At 41.2% G+C, this 23,602-nt stretch overlaps 1 protein-coding gene and 1 long non-coding RNA gene across 6 annotated transcripts in view; one reads left to right on the forward strand and one right to left on the reverse strand.

The window, feature by feature from the left end:
• Positions 1–23,602, reverse strand: part of THEMIS (thymocyte selection associated) — a 61,867-nt gene that overhangs the window by 16,906 nt on the left and 21,359 nt on the right. Inside the window, exon 4 of the mRNA XM_083498003.1 lies at positions 19,956–21,010. Coding sequence (XP_083354129.1) covers positions 19,956–21,010 — 1,055 coding nt within the window. The remainder of the gene's footprint in view (positions 1–19,955; positions 21,011–23,602) is intronic.
• Positions 1–23,602, forward strand: part of LOC310704507 — a 61,578-nt gene that overhangs the window by 2,615 nt on the left and 35,361 nt on the right. For 3 of the 5 annotated variants that reach the window (XR_014524820.1, XR_014524821.1, XR_014524823.1), the window contains exon 2: positions 919–964. This is a non-coding gene — a long non-coding RNA (uncharacterized lncRNA). Of the gene's footprint in view, positions 1–918; positions 1,025–23,602 lie in introns of all 5 variants that reach the window. The other 2 variants (XR_014524819.1, XR_014524822.1) reach the window with 1 other exon arrangement.

Consider the following 23,602-nt stretch of genomic DNA (forward strand, 5'->3'; position numbering starts at 1 on the left):
TTTGGGCATGCAGGACAAGTGATGTGGCATTCCCAGCTCTGTCCTCCAACAAGGGCAATTGCCCAGAGGCTCAGGAGGGACAACTGGAGGTGCGAAGGCTGCCACCAGAGACTCTAGCACCTGCTGCCCAAGATGATTCTCTGGGTGTGCCAACTTATTATTTATTTATATATACCCTGACCATCTGGCTGGGTTTCCCCAGCCACTCTGGGTGGATCCCAACAGAATATTAAAAGCACAATAAAACATCAAATATTCAAAACTTCCCTAAACAGGGCTGCCTTCAGATGTGTTCTAAAAGTCAGATAGTTGTTTATTTCCTTGACATCTGATGGAAGGGTGTCCCACAGGGTGGGTGCCACTACCGAGAAGGCCCTCTGCCTGCTTCCCTAGAATCTTTTTTCCTTTTTTATTTCCCCAAACTTTTAAAAACTCCAGTTGAACAGCTTTTTCTTTTTAATTCTGCAACTATCATTTGGTGTTTTTCTTGTTCTGTATGTGATTGCATATTTTTAACCATTTTACATGATAGGATATATCTATATTTATATAGGTATTTTTCACACCAGATTGGACTGTGTATCAAGGCTGAGTCACACATCTATGTTCATTGCTTGATAACTGCAAGCAGCAGCTGGAGATTCCGTATATGTAATATATTATCATATGTCAAATGCCACAGGCAGAATTTTCATCTCATCTCGTGTCATCTGAAATACAAAGTTCTGAGGTGGAGTCAGTTACAGCTGTTTCTGGCCATGCCTTCACCTTACAAGCACAGCTCCTTGGCTTTCATTATAATCAGAACTGTTCAAGCTTGGAGATGTATGCCCTGCTATCTTAAGTACTTTACATTTTTATAGCATGTTTTGTCTTCAGAACACCAGACTATTGACATTGACTAATGAATCTTCACAGAATCCCAGAGGAAGATGTGGCTGCAGATCATCGTCTTATTTTACAGGTGGGTGAACTGAAACACAGACTCTGCTTGTGTCAAGAAACGAGAGTGCCTGGAAGAAAGGTAGGATTCAGATATAGAGCTTACGTTAGCCTTATTCACAGGGAGATTGTGCAGGAAAGCTCTAGTTCTGCCTTCCCTACCCAGTCACCTTTTGTGAGTTCTGACTGTTTACATCAGCGAAACCTCTTGTTCTTGTGAAGCTTTCTGCACATTTTGGCACCCAAAAATCCACTGAAAATTCTGGGTTGTAGAATAAGCTTTCCAGTCATGCAAAAGTACTTCTGGATCCAACCACACACATATATAGCCAAAGGAGAAATGAATAATATAACACAAGGCCAAACTCTTTCTTCAAGAGTTATGTTTCAGCCACCTGGGGCCAGAAATGGGTTTCTTTACATCCAGGGAAACCAACATGAAACTGCACCCCTAAGCCAGCCCAATAATTATGATGTAAAAGATTAACAGTTGTAATAAAATGAAACAACAAATACATTCACACAAGTCTTGATAAAGCACCATTAATGAATATTAAGGATTATTTTCAAGAGGTCTAAATTTGTTGCTGACTCTGGAATGGGGAAATTGGCAGTACCTGTTGTTTAAAGCTTTAAATTTCTAATGAAATTTCTGCAGTATTTAACTCACTCCCCTATTTTAGCATGAAATGCAATGATTGCCCATGACCACTAATAATATGTATAACATTAATCATGATTTTGGTACCTCTTTGAATCAGGTGCCCAGGACTCTCATCCCACCCTAGTTCTGGCCCTGCAGCCCATAGGAAGGCGGACAGCAAAGGATCTGTATAAATCATATTGGGAAGGGTATTTCACTGTCCAAGTGCCACAGACAGTCAAAAAAGCTTTTTATCTCCACCCATTGACCTTCAGGTGGCAGGGAGACAATCAACAGGTGTCAGTACCTGAGCAGCATGGCGGTGCATGCTCAGATGGAAGAAGACTGGCCTTCATATATGCTGGACCCAAACAAATTTTAAGCCCTAAATTTAAGGCCTTAGTTAAAGGTTAAAAGGGTTGTGTGATGCTGTTTTGTGAGTGGGAAACTGCAAACTGAAAATGCAAAATGACATATTTATGATAATTTCTAGTAACACAGTAAAACTTAGGAACTAAAAGAGGAACACATACACACCACATAGAAAGAGAAGTTTATGATGTGGTGAATGCGCCTCCAGTGTTTCTCTGGGATACCATTTTAAAGTATTTATATTGCTGGCTGGGATCTGGCCTCTGATAAGAAAAAATTGATAGAGCAAGCAACAAGCTCAATAAAACTAGATCATTTTTTCCCTTGTACAAGGAGTCACTAAAATGAAGAAGTATAATAGTTTCAGATAAACCTTTCAGCTAAACTTCTTTTGCTGCACTTTTCCATATTTCACAGAACAATACTAGATTCAAGATTTCTCATCTTGATGACTTTAGTTTGTGGTCCCAGCAGAAACCAATCCAGCTGAGTTTTGGATATATTTTCAAATTTTGATTGTTCAAAACACTGCAAAAATAAGGTGAAATCATTCAACACTGTTCCACTGGATGTGTTGCTGATTATTTTATCAACTTCACATTTCCCCCCCTCACATAAAAAGTAGCTCATCATTCATTCAACTTTTTTCATTCAACTTTTTTCATCATTTTTTCTGATTATGCCCAATTTTAATATACCTATAAGGGACATAGAACAAATATATTGGGAATATATTATTCCTGAAGGAATAATATCTTCAAGTTACAAGTAAACAAATGCATTTGTGTTTACTTATTACTAGAAAATATTACTCCTTTAGGAATAATATATTCCTTATTCAGAATTAAGAATGGCATTTCCAATAGTGCACAAACATGATTGTAAAAGTACTAGAAATAGTCATTAGTTTCTTTCCGCAAATTCTCCATTCTAGCTCTCTGCCTAACATGAAACTTTTCAGAGCTCGTTTTGATGTTATATAAAACTGTCCATTTCTTGTTCCAAAGAAACTGTTCTGCATATCACAGAGAAACTGAATATTACCCTGTGGTTATCAAAGGGATTTTAAACATTACATGATCAAAAGGAAAGTAGCTGATTAGCAAAGGGATACTTAATCCAACTTTGTCCAAGTTGGGTGTACATGGAGATGCCCACAAAGAAAGCCTGTATTTGAATAAAATTCATTGCTATAGGAGAGGGCAACTCCATGTCTGCTTTGGAAGACCCATGCCATAAGCAACACACAGATAATGTGATTAGAGAAATGCAGTGTCCCTATGCGTTCTGCTCATAGATGAGGAAGAGGAAACTTGGTTGTGTATGAATTGGAGCTCCATGTGTGCAGCTTTTGTCGTTTTCCAAATTATTCCCTATAGGATGGAGCTCCTATTACCAAAAGACTGTTTCTTCCTCCTTTGTGAAAGAATGACTAAAAGAGGAGGGCAGCACTAAACTTCAAACCAACAAATAATTAGGAAATTATAAAAAGGAGATAGAAAAAAAATGTTTCATGTTTTTGGAGAAGCACTCTATACTATACCCTACATAACGGCTGCTCTGGAACTTTTACATGGAAGTTAATCCCCACAAGTAGGCCTTATTTCTTCTCATGCTAGTAATAGATGAGTGGGGTATAAATAATGCTATTATTATTATTATTAATATTATTATTATTAGTGTGGGAGGGTTAAGTGATCTTATGCTGCAAACTCAGTTGACAATATCTGTTGGCATACAGTATTAAGAATTTAGGAGAGCACAAACTTTCCTTCCTTTCTTGTCAACCACGGCAAACTGATGGATAACTATAAAGTTACTATGAATTCTTTTTAGGTCTCTAATAGCACAAGTACAAGAAAATAAACTTAACAAGCTCTCTGTTCAGAGGCTTTTTCTATCTAACATTGCATATCTTTTGCTTCTTCTAACACATGGAGCAAATGGTAAGTAGGACCACTCAAGCTTCTTGAGTATGTTTCCTCTGATAATCAGAAGCATGTTTTACACTTTTTATTACACATTTTTCTGGCTGACTGGTACTTAACTGCACCATGTTTTACATTTTTGTAAGCTCTCTTCCTTGCTGTACTTATAAAGAGAAATGGCCCTGATTAACTGGCTAAGATAATCAAATGTCTGGCTCACTTCATTTTAATGCAAGCATCACTTGGGTATCTTCAACAGAAATGCCTGTTTCTATCCATTATAGTGTCACCTGCTGTACTAAGGGCACATTCCAGCTCCATATTAGTTAACACTGTATCTATGTTTCGCACATTAACCACACTATACTTCTAAGCACAGCACTGGTAAAAGATAATAGCAGCATAGGAAATAGAATCATATAGAATCACAGAACTGAAGAATTGAAAGGGATCCTGAGGATCATCTAGTACAACCCCTTACAATGCAGGAATCCCAACTAGATCGTACATGACAGGTGGCCACCCAACCTCTGCTTAAAAGTCTCCAAGGAAGGAGAGTCCATCACCTCTCCTGGGAGTCTGTTCCACCACTGAACAGCTCTTATTGCCTGAAAGTTATTCCTGATGTTCTAGGAAGGAGCAACCAGCCTGCTCCTTTGCCACCTTCAGCTGTGGTGACCTGGAATTTATTTTAAACCATGTTGTGGTTTCATGGACAAGTTGTTTGCAAAACCACAAGTGAATTGCAAGATCTTGATCCAGATATTATGGGCTATTTGTAACACACACACACACACACACACACACACACACTTCATTTAAGTGCTGAGCTACACATTTAGTTTGGCCCTGAGTTATATGGATCATATGTTCTAACATGAAACTCTAAAAAGAAAAGGGTGGTGGGAAGCAAAAGGAAGAGCTGGCTGCAGCAATTTAAAAAAAAACAATATTATGTTAAGTGCAAAAGCATTAAATTTATATAAATGCTCTACCATTTTCATTTCCACCCTTCTGGCACTGATTAGTCCAATTGAAAAGATATATAGTTGAACTACACTGTTTGTAATTTTTAATCTAGAAACATCAAAACACTTAATTCTTAGAAATCACTGAATATTCTGCTTGATTTCACTGTGTAATATATGCAGTATCCTTATGGAAATCTTATAAAAATAAGCAGCTGAGAGACTAGGCTTTGTGTGTGAGAGAAAACACTTTTTTAAAGCATACACTTGAGAGCTGAAATATAGCAGAGCTACACTCATCATTGCCCTTCATAAGCCAGATCACATTATTGCTAGGAAGTTCCACCATTGATAGCACAAGTGTTAACAGCTTTGGTCTAAACCACTGTGCCTAGGGCTTGCCGATCAGAAGGTCAGCGGTTCGAATCCTTGCAGCGGGGTGAGCTCCTGTTGCTTGGTCCCTGCTCCTGCCAACCTAGCAGTTTGAAAGCACGTCAACGTGCAAGTAGATAAATAGGTACCACTCTGGCGGGAAGGTAAACGGTGTTTCTGTGTGTGGCTCTGGTTCACCAGAAGCAGCTTAGTCATGTTGGCCACATGACCCGGAAGCTGTCTGCGGACAAATGCCGGCTCCCTCGGCCTATAGAGCGAGATGAGTGCCGCAACCCCAGAGTCGTTCGTGACTGGACTTAAGGGTCAGGGGTCCCTTTACCTTTTTACAGTGTGAAGACCCCAAACAGAAAGCAAAAGTGAGTAGAGGAATTGGACATTTCTCCTGTGGGAAGTTTCACAAACTGTTACTCACATGAGATGCCCATTCATTTCCCCCTTTCCATATCATTACACTGGAAGTATTATTTGCTCTTATTTCCTTTTTCCGTGTTTCAAAACTCTGTAATAATTTCCATTCTAAAAAACAACAACAAAGCTTTATTCTGATACCTTGTATGTAACATTGGGTGGGGGGACAGCAGGGGAGCCAACAGGAAAGAATGAAATAATGAAATGTGATTCCAACATTTGTTTGCTATTACGTGATATATTTTTGTGTTTGTATATTGTAAACCGTCCTGTGATCCTCGAAGGGCAGTATAGAAATTTAATAAATAACAACAACAACAACAACAACAACAACAACACCTTTCAAAGTTGGTGCACAGGGATAGGATGAGATAAAAATCTGGCCCACTGGGCCAAAAAAGATTTGCTACCCCTGGATTATGAGAATGCATGCCAAATGTGGTTAACACATGACTTAGCAGATGCTGAACTACAATTCCCACCATCCCTGACATTTGGTCATGTTGGCTGAGGCTGCTGGGCATTGTAGTCCAACAGCATCTAGCAGGGCTAATGTAGCTGCAGGCCTTTTACGCTCCTTCTGAATCAGTTTACAGCAGACACTCAGATACTTGTGACTGTGTATTTCCCATTGCTTTAAATCTGAGTACTGTATTGGCCCGAATATAAGCCGCACTTCTTCTTCCAAATTCTGACTGTGAAAAGTTAAAGTGTGGCTAATATATGCGACCTTACAAAAAGCCTGATATCACTGCTGAAACAGACAAACAGTTAACCCTCCCTTAGCTCTTTAACGCCTGCTGGAGCCCTGGTGAACAGGGCTGGTGGGTGGCTGGCAGGCAGCTGGCGGTGCCACTGTCTCACACTTCCCACTGTGCACCTCCACTGTCATTGGGGGGGGTGCCCTCCCAGTACTTGGAACGGTGGGCAGTGGGACAGCGAGTGCTGGCAGGGGCTGCTGCGCCACTGCCACCATGCGATCCCCCTCTGCCTGCCCCGCCAGTGTTACTAGAGCGGGGGGGGGGGCCCTGCCTGGTGCAGTATGAAGTGGGCTGCGCCCCCCCTGCAGAATGTCTCTTTATGCTCAGCCAGCCCCACCGCTGTTAGGGAGCATATAGGGTGCCCACCCGGTATGGAGGGGCAGCCAGTGGTGGGTTGTGGGTGCCTGGGTGGGCTGCCGCCACCACTGCCCTACGCAAACCTCCCCCAGCTGCATTGTGTAGGGCTGGTGCTCTGGGGAGTGTTCTCCTTTTAGATGATGTTACATCCAGCCAAAGTCCCCCCCCCCTCCGGCCCCTGGAAGCATCTCATTCTTCAAGTAAGGTCAATAGTCTCTCAAAGAAACTGGTCTGAATATAGAATCACAGAATCATAGACGTTGGGAGGGACCCCGAGGGTCATCTAATCCAACCCCCTCCAATGCAGGAATCTCAACTAAAGTATACATGACAAATAGCCATCCAACCTCTGCTTAAACACTTTCAAGGAAGAAGAGTCCACCACCTCCTAAGGGAGTCTGTTGCACTGTCAAACACTCTTACTATCACAAAATTATTCCTGGTGTTTTGTCAGAATCCCCTTTCTTGTAACTTGAATCTGTTCATTTGGGGTCTAGCCTCTGGAGCATGTGGAGCATCCACCCTCCATGTGACAGCAATATGATTCACTTATTGTTTGGGAATGTGCAAATTAGGTAGGTTTGCATTAATTTTTCAACCAAACAGAATTTCCTCCTCATCCCCATATCTCAATAAGACTTAGGCTGGATCTACACAGACCTTTTAAACGTTCTTAGAACTATATTAGATATATTGCTCTAAAACGTCACAGGGCATACTGATAAACAAAAAATGTTCCTACCTTGTTTTGTCAGTAACAACACAGTTTCCCTATTTCAGGGTCCTCTGTAGCAACCTCTGGTGTCACATTTTAATACTGCATTACAGTGGTACCTCAGGTTACATACGCTTCAGGTTACAGACTCCACTAACCCAGAAATATTACCTCGGGTTAAGTACTTTGCTTCAGGATGAGAACAGAAATCGTGCTCCGGCGGCACGGCAGCAGCAGGAGGCCCCATTAGCTAAAGTGGTGCTTCAGGTTAAGAACAGTTTCAGGTTAAGTACGGACCTCTGGAACGAATTAAGTATTTAACCTGAGGTATCACTGTATTAATGTGTCTGTTAAGTTATGAAAATCCTTCCTTAATCCTTCTTTAACATTATAAACCATGAGTGTAGATCCGCCCTTAGTCTCAATCATGATTAAATTTAGCTGAAATGGAGTGTGTGTGTGTGTGTGTGTGTGTGAAAGAGAGAGAGAGAGAGAGAGAGAGAGAGAGAGAGAGAGAGAGATGCTACCTAAGCCAAATGCATGATTTAAATTTCAGATATGAATGTGAAATATCCTTATTTTTAATCTTGGCCAAATCCAAATACACAGCCCTACTGAAGTATAAAATTGAGTGCATATGATCAGCATCACTTTCTTCTGCTGTTACACTGATTTGCAATGGATACAATCCAAAAAAAAAGTTAAGCATGCTTAGTTCTGTATTGCATTGTGGCCAACCGAGTCAAGACTCTAACCCCAAATTCAAAGCAATACTATGTTGTGATACTGCAAATATGTAAATCCTTCAGGCAGCCTCTGTAAGCAGAGGCCTATGAGATGAGAAACTGGAACTAATCAGGTCAGACACTTCTCCTAATGCCTATATAATAATAATACATACAGGGTTAGCATTTTTTCCTCTCCATTTCTTAGTCTCTGAATTTCCTCCTGCCAAATCCTTTCCATGCCTTGCTAAGCAACATATTAATTCCAGCTGGTCCATTAAAATCATTAAGTGGAAATTATTGTTACTTTTTAGAATGAGAACTATAAACACACACACATCCCTCTCTGCATAATCCAAGAATATTGTAGACCTCAGTTGATTTCACTTTATATAACCCATTAATAGCACACAGCAGCATCAAAAGCAACAGATTGTAAGATTACTCTAGCATTGTGTTCACTCCCCAACAGTTACAGAGGCACAAAAAGAAACTGCCAGTTCTCATAAAGCCATTAGTAATTTCATCAATATTCCTTGCCTGTGATACTCACAGGGAGGGAAATAGGCTCAGTCCATACAAAACATGGCTATCAAATGATCGCAGAATGCCTATGTCCCCAGACTCAAAAATAAAGCTTACATCTTAATGTCCAAAGTCACAAGCACTCCCTGGGTGGTGTCAGATCAACCTTTTCAAACCCAGCATCCACTTTCAGCTTTAACCTGTAACCCACTTTCTCTCCTTTTTTAGTTGCAATCTCTCTGTCTTTCTCCTTCTCTCACATGTTTGCCTCTCTGTCTTTATTTTTTAAAAAAAGACAACCTAAAGCAACAAATAGAAAAGAAAATGAAGATGATGCCACAGGTGCTAGCTGCATTAGGCTATGCTTTGTGGCACTTAGGGGACCCCATTGGAGCCCTCAGGCCTCCTTCCCAAAGTCCAGGGTCTCACTTAGGCTTTGGGAAGGCAGTGTGAGGGCTGCAGAGGGGGGGGGGGTGTCAAATGTTGCCAAGGGCTGCCAAAAAGGCCTTGAGGGCTGCGTGTGGCTCTTGGGTCATGTGTTGGACTGCCTTGGTACAAAGAGACAGGAAGAGAAAGGTAGTAGGCATAACAACAAGGGAAGGATGGCAGGGCATGAGGATAGGAGAGAGTGAAGAAGAAACAGAAAATGGGTGGAGTGGAGCAAGCCTGCCTCCGAGGATACCCTAAGGAAGCTTTAATAGTGTCAGTAAAATTCTGCATCCTGATTTTTTTACTGGCAATTTGCAATTTACTGGCTTGCATTTACTTTCCATTTTATTCTTCCTATAAAGGAAATTTAGCTTTGGGCAGCACAGTCCAGGTTTTTATTTTTTTACTAAACAAACTCTATATGTATACAAAGTTTGAGAAGAATAGTCTCCAAAGCAGGTTCTACAGAAGGAAAAGGAAAGTTGCAGTAAAAGTCACTAGCAACAATATACATTTTATCAATTTAATTCTAGAAAAGCCTTCATCATTCTCCCGGAATATAGATGTGATAAATATGTTAATGGAAGATTTTGATGATTGAGTTTGTAAAACTACAAAGCCAGAAAGAAATTACTATTTGCTTTTCTAAATTAAAAAAAAAAATCAAATCAAATCATGAATAGGAAGGTGGGGGAAAAGCTGATCAGAGAGACATAGCACTTAAACTCTCTCAGACTGGAGGCAGATTTCAGAACACTGAAGGTGGTATGATACAGAGATCAGCTGCCACATAATTCCAAGGAATTTGGGAGCTTTATGTTATATTAGACTAACCACAAGTTGTTGCTGTAAGTGAATGTGGCCTGTCTCTTTAATAACCAAGCCTGTGATAGAAAGTCCTTTCGCTAGGCGTGCTGGCTTTCATAGTGGAATGAGAATGAGTTGGAACCTTAGTTTTGGCTACTTGCCAAGTCCTTATTACATCTATTGAAGTTATCCTCACTCCAAACCCACAGTTGCAATATCCAAACCTGGCCAGAGTTAGTGAAAACTAGCCAACTTCAAAATAAAGGGTTCAGATAAGCTGAAACAAAATGGAAGTGTCTGGTATCTTCATAGCAACGCCAGAAGAGAAGACGTAAGGAGTAGCAGACACAAGAGCTAGGGTTAGTAAGGTGCCTTGTAAACAATGGTTTCCCATTATGTATGCATGAGGCCACTGTTGCTTTGAGTGTATGAAGTCTTTCAGGTATATACTCAATGTACTCAGTCTCCAACCCCACTGTGACCAGTAATACAGCTGTGATCACATCTTGTTTGGGTATATTGGCATTTATATTCACAGGTTCTGGGCAGTGTTACCCCCTTCTTCTCATGGTTAATAAAGCCCTTCTACATTGAACCACCAAAATGGCTTTTCTCACCAGCCATAGTTGAAATGAATGGTGCACAGCTTTTTCTTTTCACAAGGTTTCATTATACAAAACATAACATACACACACAAAAGGTGTGACACCATCTATGTATGTTCTCTCCCCCCGCCCCTGGTCCATCATCATGTCACAACCCAGCACAGATTATATTCTGACACAACAAATAAGTCATAAAGATTTCTCTTTTTACCTGAAAGGAAGCAAGATAACACATCTTTCCCCTTTGCTCTTTGCTGTTATACTTACTTGTACTAGTTCAGTCATTTTCCCCTGTTGAATGCACAATTCCTTTCCAGTACTAGGACACATATATTCCTCTTTGTTTTAAATACCTCCCTTGTGCATTTCTGACAGGCAGAGTCTTTTATCCAAAAGGTGGGCTGTAGTGGAGTCTTTTATATCTAGCTTTAAAGGAACATCCAAACTACAATTTATACATCTGTACAATCCCCTGCTGTTTCAAAGAAGATCTTCTGACTTCTGTGCCAGGCAGTATTTCACTGCTTGAAAAGAGGCCCTGGGATTTTCCTATAAGCTAGCAAGGCGATAATTTTCATGCCATTTGGAAGTCATATAGTTCCCTGATATCTGCATTCTGAAAATAGAGGCAATGTGCCATCAAATCTACACAATTAACAGGCACAGCGTTTTTTAGCAGTGGATCCTGAAAAGTCTACAACAATATAGTTACATGCTCCGGACTTCCCCAACTTCCAGTGGCAGTGCTAATTTGGGTATCCTTTAGAGGAGAGAGCACCGGAGACTTAACAGTGTTCTTGTAATGTTTAGTTTCTTTACTAATATGCAAGCAGAGCATAGGTGGAGGTGAATTGACAGCATGCATATTCCTGCCAGGCAGCAGGGCCACTGTCCCACATCAGATCAGCAGAGAGAGATACTCGCTCCTCCAAACCCAGGTGCCTTCAGCTCTCACCCTCTCCACCCCCCCCCACCCAGTCTCATGGGCTCTGTTCCCAAACGCCTGCTTCTTCACGCACATATAGCTCAGGAGGAAAGTGTGTCAACTGTCAAATTATCTATGTTCAAATTCTGTTAGCCTCTCCCATTCAAAGCACTCAGGAGCGATCCAGCTATTTTGTAACCATTAACTCTCATGGAGGAAACCTTCATCATCCACTCTGGACTATTAACCAGCAGCACTGCCTGACAAAAGAAATCAGAAAAATAAGCTGGCCAGCAGCAGACATGAGCAATGTTATCAGCCAATAGATATCACAAACAAGGAAGCCATCTGATATAAAGAAACTTTCTCCAAAGTCCATTTTCCATTGCAGTTGGCAGACATTTTCTAATTCCAACTCTTAAACAGCCCTTTCTTAGGGCAATATTCTCCACCTATTTTACATTAAGGGTAGCCCATCAGAACATGTCCCCGATACTAAATATAGCCCAGAAATTGGCATTAAATAGTTTTGAAGTTCCCTTTTTCAAATGAAGCAGAGGCATGATAGGCTCTAGCTGCCAGGATGCTGGGTGTAAGAGAATTGCCGGTGTGAAATCAAAGAGCCGAGAGTTTCCTGTAGGGAATTAATAACAGATGTAAAAAAGAGTTGATAACAGAACAAATGTGACTAAAACAGGCTTAAATGAACATTTAGATAATGTTAACTGATGTAGCTGTGAGTCTCAAGACATTTGACAGCCAGGAGTTAATTTGAATAGCTAAATTAAAAGGATGCCCGGAAGGGATACAAGAGTGTACTATTGAAAAATATCAAAAATACTAAGAAGAGAGCTCCTGAGGAAGAAGTAGTAAGTGTACACTATAACACTTAGGCACAACACTCCCTCTATCTACTACAGTTAGTTGTGGAGTTTTGCTTGGGGGTGGGGGCGATTGTCTACCTATGCCAGTGTCAGAACAAAGGAGAATTAAATGAGGACTGTGGAAGAACAAGCAGGCCAACGTTTACTTATACCTAACTTAGGGTTGCCATACATCTGGTAAAACCCGGACATGTCCACTTTTTTGGGGGGGCCCCAACATGCCCATCCAGCCGGATTTTAATATTTTAAAGGAAATGTCCAGGTTTGGGTTGTTTTTGGGGGGGGCTAGGTGGTTTTGGGGGGCATGTGCATGTTCATGAGGGTGCTGTGCCCCAGAAGTGGAGGTGCTGCAGCGGAGGAAGGCTGTTGCAGCAGAGAACAGGTAGGAGCTGGAGTCCCACCTCTGCTTGGGCTGGCAGTGGCTTGGGCTCAGGCTGCTCTCCATGCCGTGGTCATTGCCATCCTGAACCAGAGAAAGAGGTGTGTGGGCACAGTGGCAGCCCCGCACACCTGTGCACCTCTTTTCCCAGCTTGGGCTGCCCTCTGTTTTGTTCTCCTCTTGGACATAGCAACCCTATTATAGCTTTAAAATAAAGGAGTTAGCTTTAAAATAAAGGAGCACTAAAGACTAAGAATAAAGAGATGGATAGGTCAGGTTTATCAAACAGCACCCTTCATTTCATCTCACTCCAGATGTGGGCATAAAAAAAAAGTTGCCTTGTTTATTTTATGGTTCACTGAATTGTCTTCATTGTAGACTATTGTGGAATAAATAAATAATAACTGCCGCTCAGTTCCGTTCCATTCTGCAGTTCTCTTTGTAACAGAATAGCAGGGTTGAGCTGTCCAAGCTCCGGACAGCAGCTGAGGTGTGTTGTGCATACACTGTGAAGGGAAAATGATGGGCACTAGGATAGCACCTGGGTACCTGTAGCTTCTCTCATCTGACATCTTTGCTCATTCAAGACTGCTCTTTGCAGAAATGATGGGCTTGAGATAACTACCCCTTAAAAACATCATTCTGGTTAAATGCTGCTGCTGTGGGTATTCTGTTTTTCTTGTTGTTGTTGTTTTCTATATTTAATGTTGTATGTATGGCTTCCCCAGAGAGGCTCGCCTGGCCCCTACATTGATGAACATTTTGGTTTTCGAGTGCCTTAAACCCGGAAGTAAATGTTTCGGTTTTCGAACACACCTAGGAAGTCAAACATGCCACACAGCTTCCGCTGAGTGCAAGATCCTGAGGCCTAGCTGTTGGTTATTGAGTTTTCAGTTTTTGAACGTTTCAGAAGTCGAATGGTCTTCCGGAATGGATTACCTTCAAAAACTAAGGTTTCACTGTATTTGTTTCAAAATACTGTTTTAAAAGATTTATATTGTTAGGAACAATCATTTTATTATTTTGTTGGCAAACATTGCATGATGTTTTTGAATTTGACATGCTGTTGGATAGGCAGTATAAAAGTAAAACTTAAATAAATGAAAATTTGTATTTTTTTGTTGGGGGGGGGAATCAGAGATTAATGTGGAAGAAGGATGGAAGGGCCTTATGAATGGATATATTCACATTACATGGCTTAGGTAGCAATTGATCTGCCCATCCCTGCTCTTCAGAATTCAGAAATATCTTCTATTTTAGGCCATCTGCTCTCACTGTAAAATGTCCGACTTCATCATCTCTAGAAAAATGAGCAGTGGAAAAGAGAGACTGTATTCAAACCTATTAAGAATGGAACCCAGAAATTTGTGACAAAAGAAAATAGCAAGGTGTTAAGTTATTGACAAATAATGTGCAAGTGGTATTCTTTTGTAGAGTCATAAGTGAAAAACCTTAATTCATCATGGATTTGACATTAACTAACTTCGCTCTCAATCCAAGGACTCATTACAGTTGGATCTGACTTCAGAGGTAGTTGCTTCCTTGACTGCTCAGACACAGAGGGGCTGGTTTTAAATGGAGTATCTGTGCTATGTGAATGTACATATTGAAAAGCCATTCAACTCTGGCCTTCTGGCCCAGAACTGATTAACAATTTGTGTGACTCTAATTAAAACTGTAAATGCTACATGATTCATAACAAAATAGTAAGAACCATCAACATTAAAAAAACAAAAATGGGAAACAATTTTACTGGATTGGATGATGAGGATTTTTAGCCATACCATTCAAATGTCCCAGATATTAGGTGATCATAACTGAAAAGAGGGGCATGCACCCCTTAGTCCCTCCTCCTTTTCAAAATAATCCCATAAGCTAACAACCATAAAAATATCACCTGAATATTTTGAGCTATTAACATGCCTTTATCAAGCCCACAACTCTGGGCAGGTCTTGCAAGTTAAGGCATACCCACAATATGATAGTTGTGTTCACAGAAATTTGATAGCAAACCCCATAACAATAGCACAGCAACCATACCAGCAGTTCAACAATTTTGGTCTTCATTATCTCACACTTACAGTGTATGTTTAAAGCTAGAAGCATTGAAATCCAGGACATGCATGACTGTTTTCCTTTAATATGAAATATAGTGTGGACAAATTGAAATAAAGCACCAGTACATTCAATGTTTTGAATCCTTGTTCCCCCAATCCACTTTCAATGCCCTATTTTGTAGATAACTGCACAATACTGTTACTGTTTTTACTACCTTCATCAGACAATAACAGCTGTAGTCATTTCCCCTGGTAGCTTCAACAGGGACACTTAGTATGAACAAACAAAACTCCATGTGCTCCAGCTAGTGGAGTTACACTTTGTCACGTCGTTTGTATGTAAAAATCATGGAGTAATTATTTCAATGGGAGCTTTTTATTAGCATCTTAGTGGCATTGCTTTGTCGCAGACTGGCACTCACATTTTGTTCAGCCTTATTTCACATACCAGCTGTGATTTTAGCAGTTTCTATAGACTCATTTAAAGTCAGATTCAGCTCTGTGAAGACAGTTGCCATAAGGCAGAGGCGCCACTTAATTCCCACTTAGCTTCTCAAAATAACTCATAGGGGAATCTTTTCTTTCTTCTGTGTGCAAGTTAAACTCTCGCTTTGGCTAATAGATGTTAGATGTGTGCTTTAAAGTAAGAATAATGCGCCCTTCGCTGCGCAGAGTTGTGACACCTCTGTATAAACCCATTGACAACCCAATCTCTTTTAAGATTAAAAGAGAGGGGGGGGGAGAGAAAGAAAGATAATATGGCTCTGCTGAATTCTTTGGAACTCTCACAATTCAGGGGGATGATGGAATGGTACTCTGGAAGCCATCACATCTGTTAAGAGAAGACTGCCTTTCAGCTGTTGGTTTGCTACTGTAGTTTTTCTTATATGGCGGAAAGGGTGATGATGAAAGGATACAAGGGTTTGCAGGGACAGTGGATAGATGTGAAAAGATCATATAACTACATGGTGATAAGGAATGTTTTTATCTTTTAGGTTCATGTTCATTGAAACTGGGAATACACTTTCCAAACAAATTAGTAGTAAAAACCAGTAGGTGGTGGCATGGTAGAGGCCGTCACTCACCTGACCCCTGGTCAGTTGCATCACTGTTGCTTAATGAGAGGCAGAGGGGGAGGGAGGAGGAGATGGCAAGGTCACTGTGGTGCAAAAACACCAGCGGGAGCACCAGATTGGTTCTGCTGGTGTGTTTGCATCTCATCAACCCTACTGCCACCTATATCTCCATGTTCTAGGACCTTTCCTGGTATTTATGTCAAGACTGGTTGCTAATTACCTGGGCCTTCTTCTTTTCCCTTTTGGAAGATGGGGACTGCATTTGCCACCTCCAGTCTGCTGGACTTTACTTGTTCTCCGAATTCTCAAAGATTATAGACAGAGGCTCTGAGATTATATCCTCAAGCTCCTCTAGTACCCTTGGGTGCAGCTCATCAGGTCCTGGAGATTTGAATTCTTTAAAGTAGCCAGGTGCTCCTTTACCACCTCTATTCCAATTTGGGACTGCAGCTCCCTCTTTGCATCATTTATTCAGTTATCACCAGGATGGGTACTGTTTTCCTTTTGGGTGAAGCAGAGGCAAAGTAGGAGTTGTCACCCAAAAGCATTTCTCTTTCTTCTCTGTGCAGAGAACCTACTACTTAGTTGTTTTTCTCTTGCTTTGAACATAGCTGAAGAAACCTTTATTATTATTTTTAACTCTCTTGCAAGCCTGAACTGATTCTAAGCTGTGATTTCCCCTTTCTTATACCTGCCGTTCTTAAATCTCAGCTCATCTGTAAGTTCCCTATGCAGCCACACAGGTCTCTATAGATGCCTACCCAGAATGCAGGCAGAAGGCAACCAAGGAAAGAAGGAATCAAGCAAAGAATTGCAGCAAGTTTAGGAAATGACACAGGGAAGGCTAGAATCTGACTATTGAGCAGACAACCCAGACCTATTTAAAACAAGGAGATATCAGAAGAACCTATGGGCTGCTGATTTGCAGGTTTATTTTAGGGGGTTCACACTGAACCCCAGAAATATAATTTTGCTCCTCTATGACCTCAAGTGTCTCATCACAAATAGCATTCAAGCATGGGCTAGGATACTTCTAGTCCAAGTTTTGGTTGTTCCTGACATGGGTTGAGTATGCTCCTAGCATCTGGATTAAGAGTTTATATTGACACTGGGTAGTTACTGACTCGTGGAGATTTTCTTCATAGGCATTGAAAATGAGATGAAACAATGTGTTCCATTTTTTTAATTGCAATATAGAAGGTTGCCTATGAACACTGAAGTATGTACTGTATTTCTTGCTTTAGAGAGAGGATGTAAACAAACTTAAATATTAATGAAATTGATGCATGGTTTTTGAAAGCAGCCTCCCCCCCCCCCGAATATACAGATACTAAAGCAAATAGATATGTAAGGAGGGGATTTATGGAGCACTCAGCTTCACTGCTGGTAAACATGTTGAATTTCAGAATAATGTCACTGTCAGTGAACTCTTTTGTTGTGTCAAAGCAAACTTTAATTGCTTCATTTACACTCAAGGAAAACATTGCACTCCTGCTACGGTTCTGATTTATCTTTGTTGAAAGACCACATGCAAATCATACCATGGGGTCGAGACAAGCTTCATTTGAATATAAAAGATTAATGTTTTGATTATTGTTTTTCATTGTACACAAGTAAAATGGAAGTACTCCATTCACATTTCTGCAAATTAACCCTGTTAAGCTACTCACCCACCATTTACAATGGCACAAAGCTATATTTTATTCTTACTTTTGTGAATTTTGGGCCTGAATCTACCTATTCAAAATAATTGCGTGATACAGTTATATTGGGACTTTCCATTTTTAAAGGTGGTGGTGGTGGTTGTGATGTCAGAAACTCTGTGTACTAAGGGTCAAACTGGATGTGACACTAAATGTATCATTAACAACTATGTCAGGCTTCTTAGAAATCTAATAGCTTGTTTGTGGACACCCTTCCTGATTTTTATATGGTCTACAGCACATGGAGAAAGTAAGTTTAAACCTTCCCTCTCCATCTCCATTCCCATGAAAACCTCTCCCTGTGCTACTATTAAGCTTAGAGTTCCCCATGAAGATTCTCCCCATCCTGTGCTTATTATTATTTTCAAAAATTAAAAAGCCTTAGACCTGGTTCACATATAACATTGTGAACATTATAGCATTATCTATTGCTTGCCTTCTTCCAACAAACTACATGCTGAAGCTATGGTTTGTTGTTGACTTGTGAGCCATGGTTTGTTTTACCTATAGCTTGGTACTACATGTGAACACAGCACCCTTCCTTAACCATATTTATTTCATTTCATTTCATTTTATTTAATAGATTTCTATACCACCCTTCACCCAAAGATCACAGGGCAGATTGCAGCACAAAAATACATACCATAGTAACAAACAATAGCCCCCATCTCAATTTAAAAGGCCATAAATTGGCTAATTAGCCAAAGGCCTGTGATAAGAGGAATGTTCTTGCCTGGCACCTAAAGATATTTAATGAAGGTGCCAGGTGAGCCTCCTTGGGGTGAGCAACCACATAAAAGGCCCATTCTCATGTTGTCACCTTCTAGATCTCTCATGGAGGAGGCACATGAAGAAGGGCCTCAGTTGATGATTGCAGTGTCCAGGCTGGTTCATACATGTAATATAACCTGGAGTCTACCAGAGCATAGACGACAGAGGTCAGGCTATTCCTGTACAGACAGAGGCGCATCTGGGTCACCAGCCAAAGCTAATGGAAGGCACTCCATGCCACTGAGACCACCTCAGCCTCAATTGACAGCAAAGGATCTGGAAGTATGCCCAAGCTGCAATACCTGCTCATTCAGAGCAAGTATAACCCCATCAAGAGCAGGCAACTTCTCATCCATCTGGTCTAGAAAATCAGTCACTATACAGTTCCTTAGTCGAATCAGGATCGAGTTTCATTTTATTGGCTCTCATCCAGTCCATCACTGAGGCAAGACAAGGGTTCAGCACAACCACTGCCACATTTGCAATAGAAGTAGAGCTGTACAATATGCTATCAGCATATTGCTGATGACGTAGTCCAAAACTCTGGATGACCCCACTTAGCAGTTTTCTGCAGATGTTAAACAGCATGAGAGATAATATGAAACCCTGAGGAAACCCATACTGAAGGCTCCACAAGGCTGAAGAGCACTCCCCAAGCATCACCCTCTGGAAATAACCATGCAAGAAGGACCAGAACCACGCCAAAGAAGTGCCACATGGGCATAACTTGGACAGCTCTAGAAGGATACCATGGCCGATGGTATCAAAAGTCTCACAGAGCTACAGTTTCTGAATGAAGCTCAGAGAAGGAGAAAAATAAAGAGAGAGACAAAACTCTTCTTCGTAACAATACATCAGAAAATGTATCCAGTGCTACTGAGTTGGTTGTGTGCTGTACATTTTATGAAAACGGAATAAAAATATTTTTAAAACTAAATGCTTATTTCCTTGTAAAATATATTAGCAGTTTAAATGGCAACACTGTCACAGAATTGCATAACTGACTAACACAGTTGCCTGCATTCTTGGACTCTCCTTGCATGCATGGGTACAGATTCTCCTTCGACTATGGGACTGTCACAATGCGCTCCTGTGCTTCAGAATTCACCACTGAACCACTGGCTGCCAATGATGTATTTGGTGTTATATTTAATGCTGTCTTTGGGAATCTAGCATATCAAAAGCAAGAGTTATGTCCTAGCCTTCCTCCTCATTTTTTCTGAAGTGCAGATTAGCCTTAAATATTAGTCATGAAAATAAATAGAGCTTTAGACATAAAAGTGAACAGTCCAAAAATATCAGCCTCTTTCTGTGTGAAACCTAATGGTTAGCTACAGATTGTGAGAGTAAGCCTGGGCTGGAGGGAACAAGGAATGAAGGGGTATAGCCTTCTGTTGGATGTTCCACGTAATACTGTAAGTCACCCAGGGTGGTTGGGGAAATCCAGCCAGATGAACGGGGTATAAATAATAAAATAAGAATTATTATTATTATTATTATTATTATTATTATTGGAACTGGGTTACTGTTTTATGCCCAATATCTAGCTATGGATGTGTAAAAGACACAACATTCTTCTTACCTTTCTAGGTCCTGGTGTACTGCAAGCACTTTGGGTCGGTACAGTGAGAAAATATGCCTTGGACTCTTCAACTTTATGGGTTTTAGGAGGTCTGGGAGGTGGGTTTGTGGCTTGATTTCCATATTTTCTCATCATGTAATACTGTTCTTCCGTAATCTCTTCCACAATAGACTTTGTTGGGAAACACACAATATCTTCTGCATGTTTGCTCAGCAACTGGAAAGACATATTTAAACGATGCACAGGAGCTTCCCAGATTTCTGTGGGGTTGCTGAAAGTGCTGATTAACAAGTACAAATCTGTTATTTTTTCTTCAAGCTGCAGACATGGTATACCAGCCAAAATATCCTCTTGGATGGAAAGATCCCTTAAGGAGACTTTGACTTTAAATGGAAGACGGAAATATTTGCAAAGCTCCAGAAGTTCATACTGCTTCTTATCATGGACAAGTTCAACAAAGCCCCCTTCCATGCACATTGGAAGAAGTATACTCTTGTGGGTTTCGTTTGGTGATAGAATTTGTTCACAGGCCAAAGCATTCTCTACTTTCTTCTTCCCCGGATCAACAACTTCACTTAGTTGGCACTGTGGAATTAAAAATTGGTTTCCAATAGAAACAGAAGACAGCCCTTCATAAGGTGACTCAAAAGCTTTGGTAGCTACAACATGAAGCTTCTCCTTCACACTCCTTGCTATTTCTAGGTCATAGGCAGTTGGAAACTCCCGTGGTCTTCTTTTGAACTTCCCTTTATAGCTGGTAGGAATTAAAAAGTGCCTTTTATAGGAATCGCCTTTGATCTCAGATGCTAAGATCCGTGTTGCCTGGCACTTTTTGTAAATGACTATTTCTCTACCAGGACACAAAATACTATACGATTGCTTATTTCTGACAGAGCCTTCAATTACCGCAACAACGATAGGAAATTCATTGCACGTCCTTTCCAAAATATCTTCCATGGACAATGGCTGAAGGAAACTGTGAATATTGTAACAGTCAGTGACGTCTTTGACTTCAACATCTAAATCTGAAAGGAAGTAAACAGTCTCTTTTTGAACTGAAAAGAGAAAAAAAAATGGGTTAACTGATATTGTTGTGCAAAGGTCTACTATGTAAAAATACAAATTTCTTCTACATATGCGCTAGTAGTTTCAGGAGGCTCTCAGTGTATTAACTGTATAATCCCTTTAATGATTTCAGCTCAAAACTTATGAGAATGCTATCATTTTGCAACACTGGTTTCAGGAGTAAGATGTGTGCTTCCCGGAGGAAGGGCTCAAGAGCAAGGTGTGCTTGAGTCAAAATGGAGGGAGAAACAGCAACACTCCTGGAGCAGTTCCAAGTTGATGCTCCAGCAGAACCAGTGACAGATGGAGTAGTAGAACCAGTGGTTCAATGAAAAGAAGCAATTGCAAGCAGTGTACATGACAGGCCTCCTTAAATTTGGAGAGAAAAATGTGACTCCATGAGAAGTGAGAGCCATGCCTGATGAGATGCTACAAGGGGTTAAGAATGACCCAGGAGCCTGGCCTTGAGGCACAAATACAGAGGTGCCAACTTGCATTAAATATTGGGGGCCAGGTTCCCCCCCTTCATAATCAATCACATGACACAGCACCCCCCCCCATTTGAGTGACAATGCCCATCAACGTAGGGGGGCCTCAAGTATTTTAGGGGGGCAGAAGGGACCTTGTCCCCTAGGAGTTGACTCCTATGCACCCATATGGAAGGGGTGGGTACAGTGCCACATTAAACCCTGTGGCAGATTAAACCCTAGGCAGTCGAAATCTCAGGGTTGGGGGGGCTCGTGCATGTGTTCTAGTGGGTTAACACTAGAAAGCTTGATTGTAATTTTCTTTCAAGATCAAATCAATATTATTTTGATCTGCTGTCTTGGGGCCCTAAAAAGGCTGGTGCCTACTCTGCCTATTTGATAATCTGGCACTGGGTGGCCAAAGCGATTCAGAGTGTGGACTGGCAGCTCAGGGGCTTAGACTACAAAGGGGTGCAGTCAGTAGCGATGGGCTGCCTAGAACCAAGGAGCTTCTGATTGATTTTGCCCCTCTCCTGTGGGAGAGGGAGAGAAGGAGGAATTGAAGTTTGGTGCCTGCTGAATCAGCGCCTGTGGAGGTGCCAGAAAAAGGGTTGCAACAGGAAAAACTGGAGGTGTGTGAGAACATGCAGGAAAAGCTGAGAGCATGTGTGCATGTGGAGCAGCAGCCAGCACTGGTGGGAAAGGCACCAGAGGAGCAGCCAAAACAGAAGCAGGCTTCTGCTGAATTGGGTGAGATAAACTGCTCAAGATGGTCTTGTGGGGTGGGGACCAGTCCCAATACTGGAGGCAGTCCTTAAGCAGGCTCCAGCAGCCAGGGTCATGGGTTTGGGGGGCAAGAGCCACTGGGTCTGATAGGTGTTAGAACAATAATAATAATTTATTATTTATACCCCGCCCATCTGGCTGGGTTTCCTCAGCCACTCTGGTCGGCTTTCAACAAAATATTAAAATACAGTAGTCCAAACCAGCTTCCTGTATTCAGGAAATCACCTGGGAGATCAGCCATTTACCAAAGACAAAGGGAAGGTAATGAGTCATTAGAAAAGCCAGAGAGAGGAGATTCTGTGCCAGGTGAGAAATTGGAGGAGCTCTTCTCTCAGCTCTGATGTTTGAGTGAGTGAGCCCACTCTAAGCAACATTGCTGAGGCTTACAAGACTGGCATGGTTATTGCAAATCCACATTTTCTGTAAGCTTTGCACTTGGGTTGATGTGAAGAAGTAGCATTGCTGCTCTGGATAGCAGCTAAAAATTGATTAGTCCCTCTTAACAGCAGCTGTTTTATTTACAGAATGTGTGCCATGTCTGATACAGCCATCTCATGCGTATATATAGTATTTCAAAGAAAATGTGGGAATCCATTTTTCACAGTTCAGAAAGCAAATCGCTATCACATGAAAGTGAGTTGCTTCTAAACAGCACCTTGTAGAAGTTGTTTAGAAAATATTCTCTGCGATTTCTATGTTGAATGCACAGTGAAACACATGGATATTATTGGAAATAGGAAAGCTAGCGAAGCGTATGTTAGGACACAGGGCTGTGAAACAATATTATTGTATCTGACAAATAGCTGAAACTTAAATTTAAGGCCTAGGCCCTGCTTCTCAACTTTGGTGAAAAGCTGAATAAAAACCTTGATCTAAAACCAGAATTGCATATTTATAAACCCTTGGGCTCTGTGAAGCAAACCAGTGTCTTTCAAAAACCCACTTCCTTCCCCTCCTGAAACTCTCTGGATGTGTGTGTGTGCCTCTTTCCTGTTGACGTCTTTCAGTCACCATGGCCTAGACTGTGTTGTAGGCAAACTGAATATTGCTGTTCTGTTAATGTCTTGGTTCCTCTGCCTGGTTTCCTGACTCGGAAAGACACAATTTATGGGAGCTGTTCTACATCAGGATGAATGCAAGTCAGAGACCTTTTGTTGCCTGAGGCATCCCCACCACCACATTCTACATTTAAAAGCCAACCAGACAGACAGCTGGATCTTACTTCAACACATGGGATGGAACAGTGTTTCCCACCACATCTGAGAGCAGCACTAAGAGCATAAGAAAAGCCTGCTGGATCAGGTCAATGGCCCATCTAGTCCAGTATCC

The sequence above is a fragment of the Podarcis liolepis genome, assembly GCF_965112155.1.
Source record: "Podarcis liolepis genome assembly, chromosome: 3".
In the NCBI taxonomy this organism is placed as follows: Eukaryota; Metazoa; Chordata; class Lepidosauria; order Squamata; family Lacertidae; genus Podarcis; species Podarcis liolepis.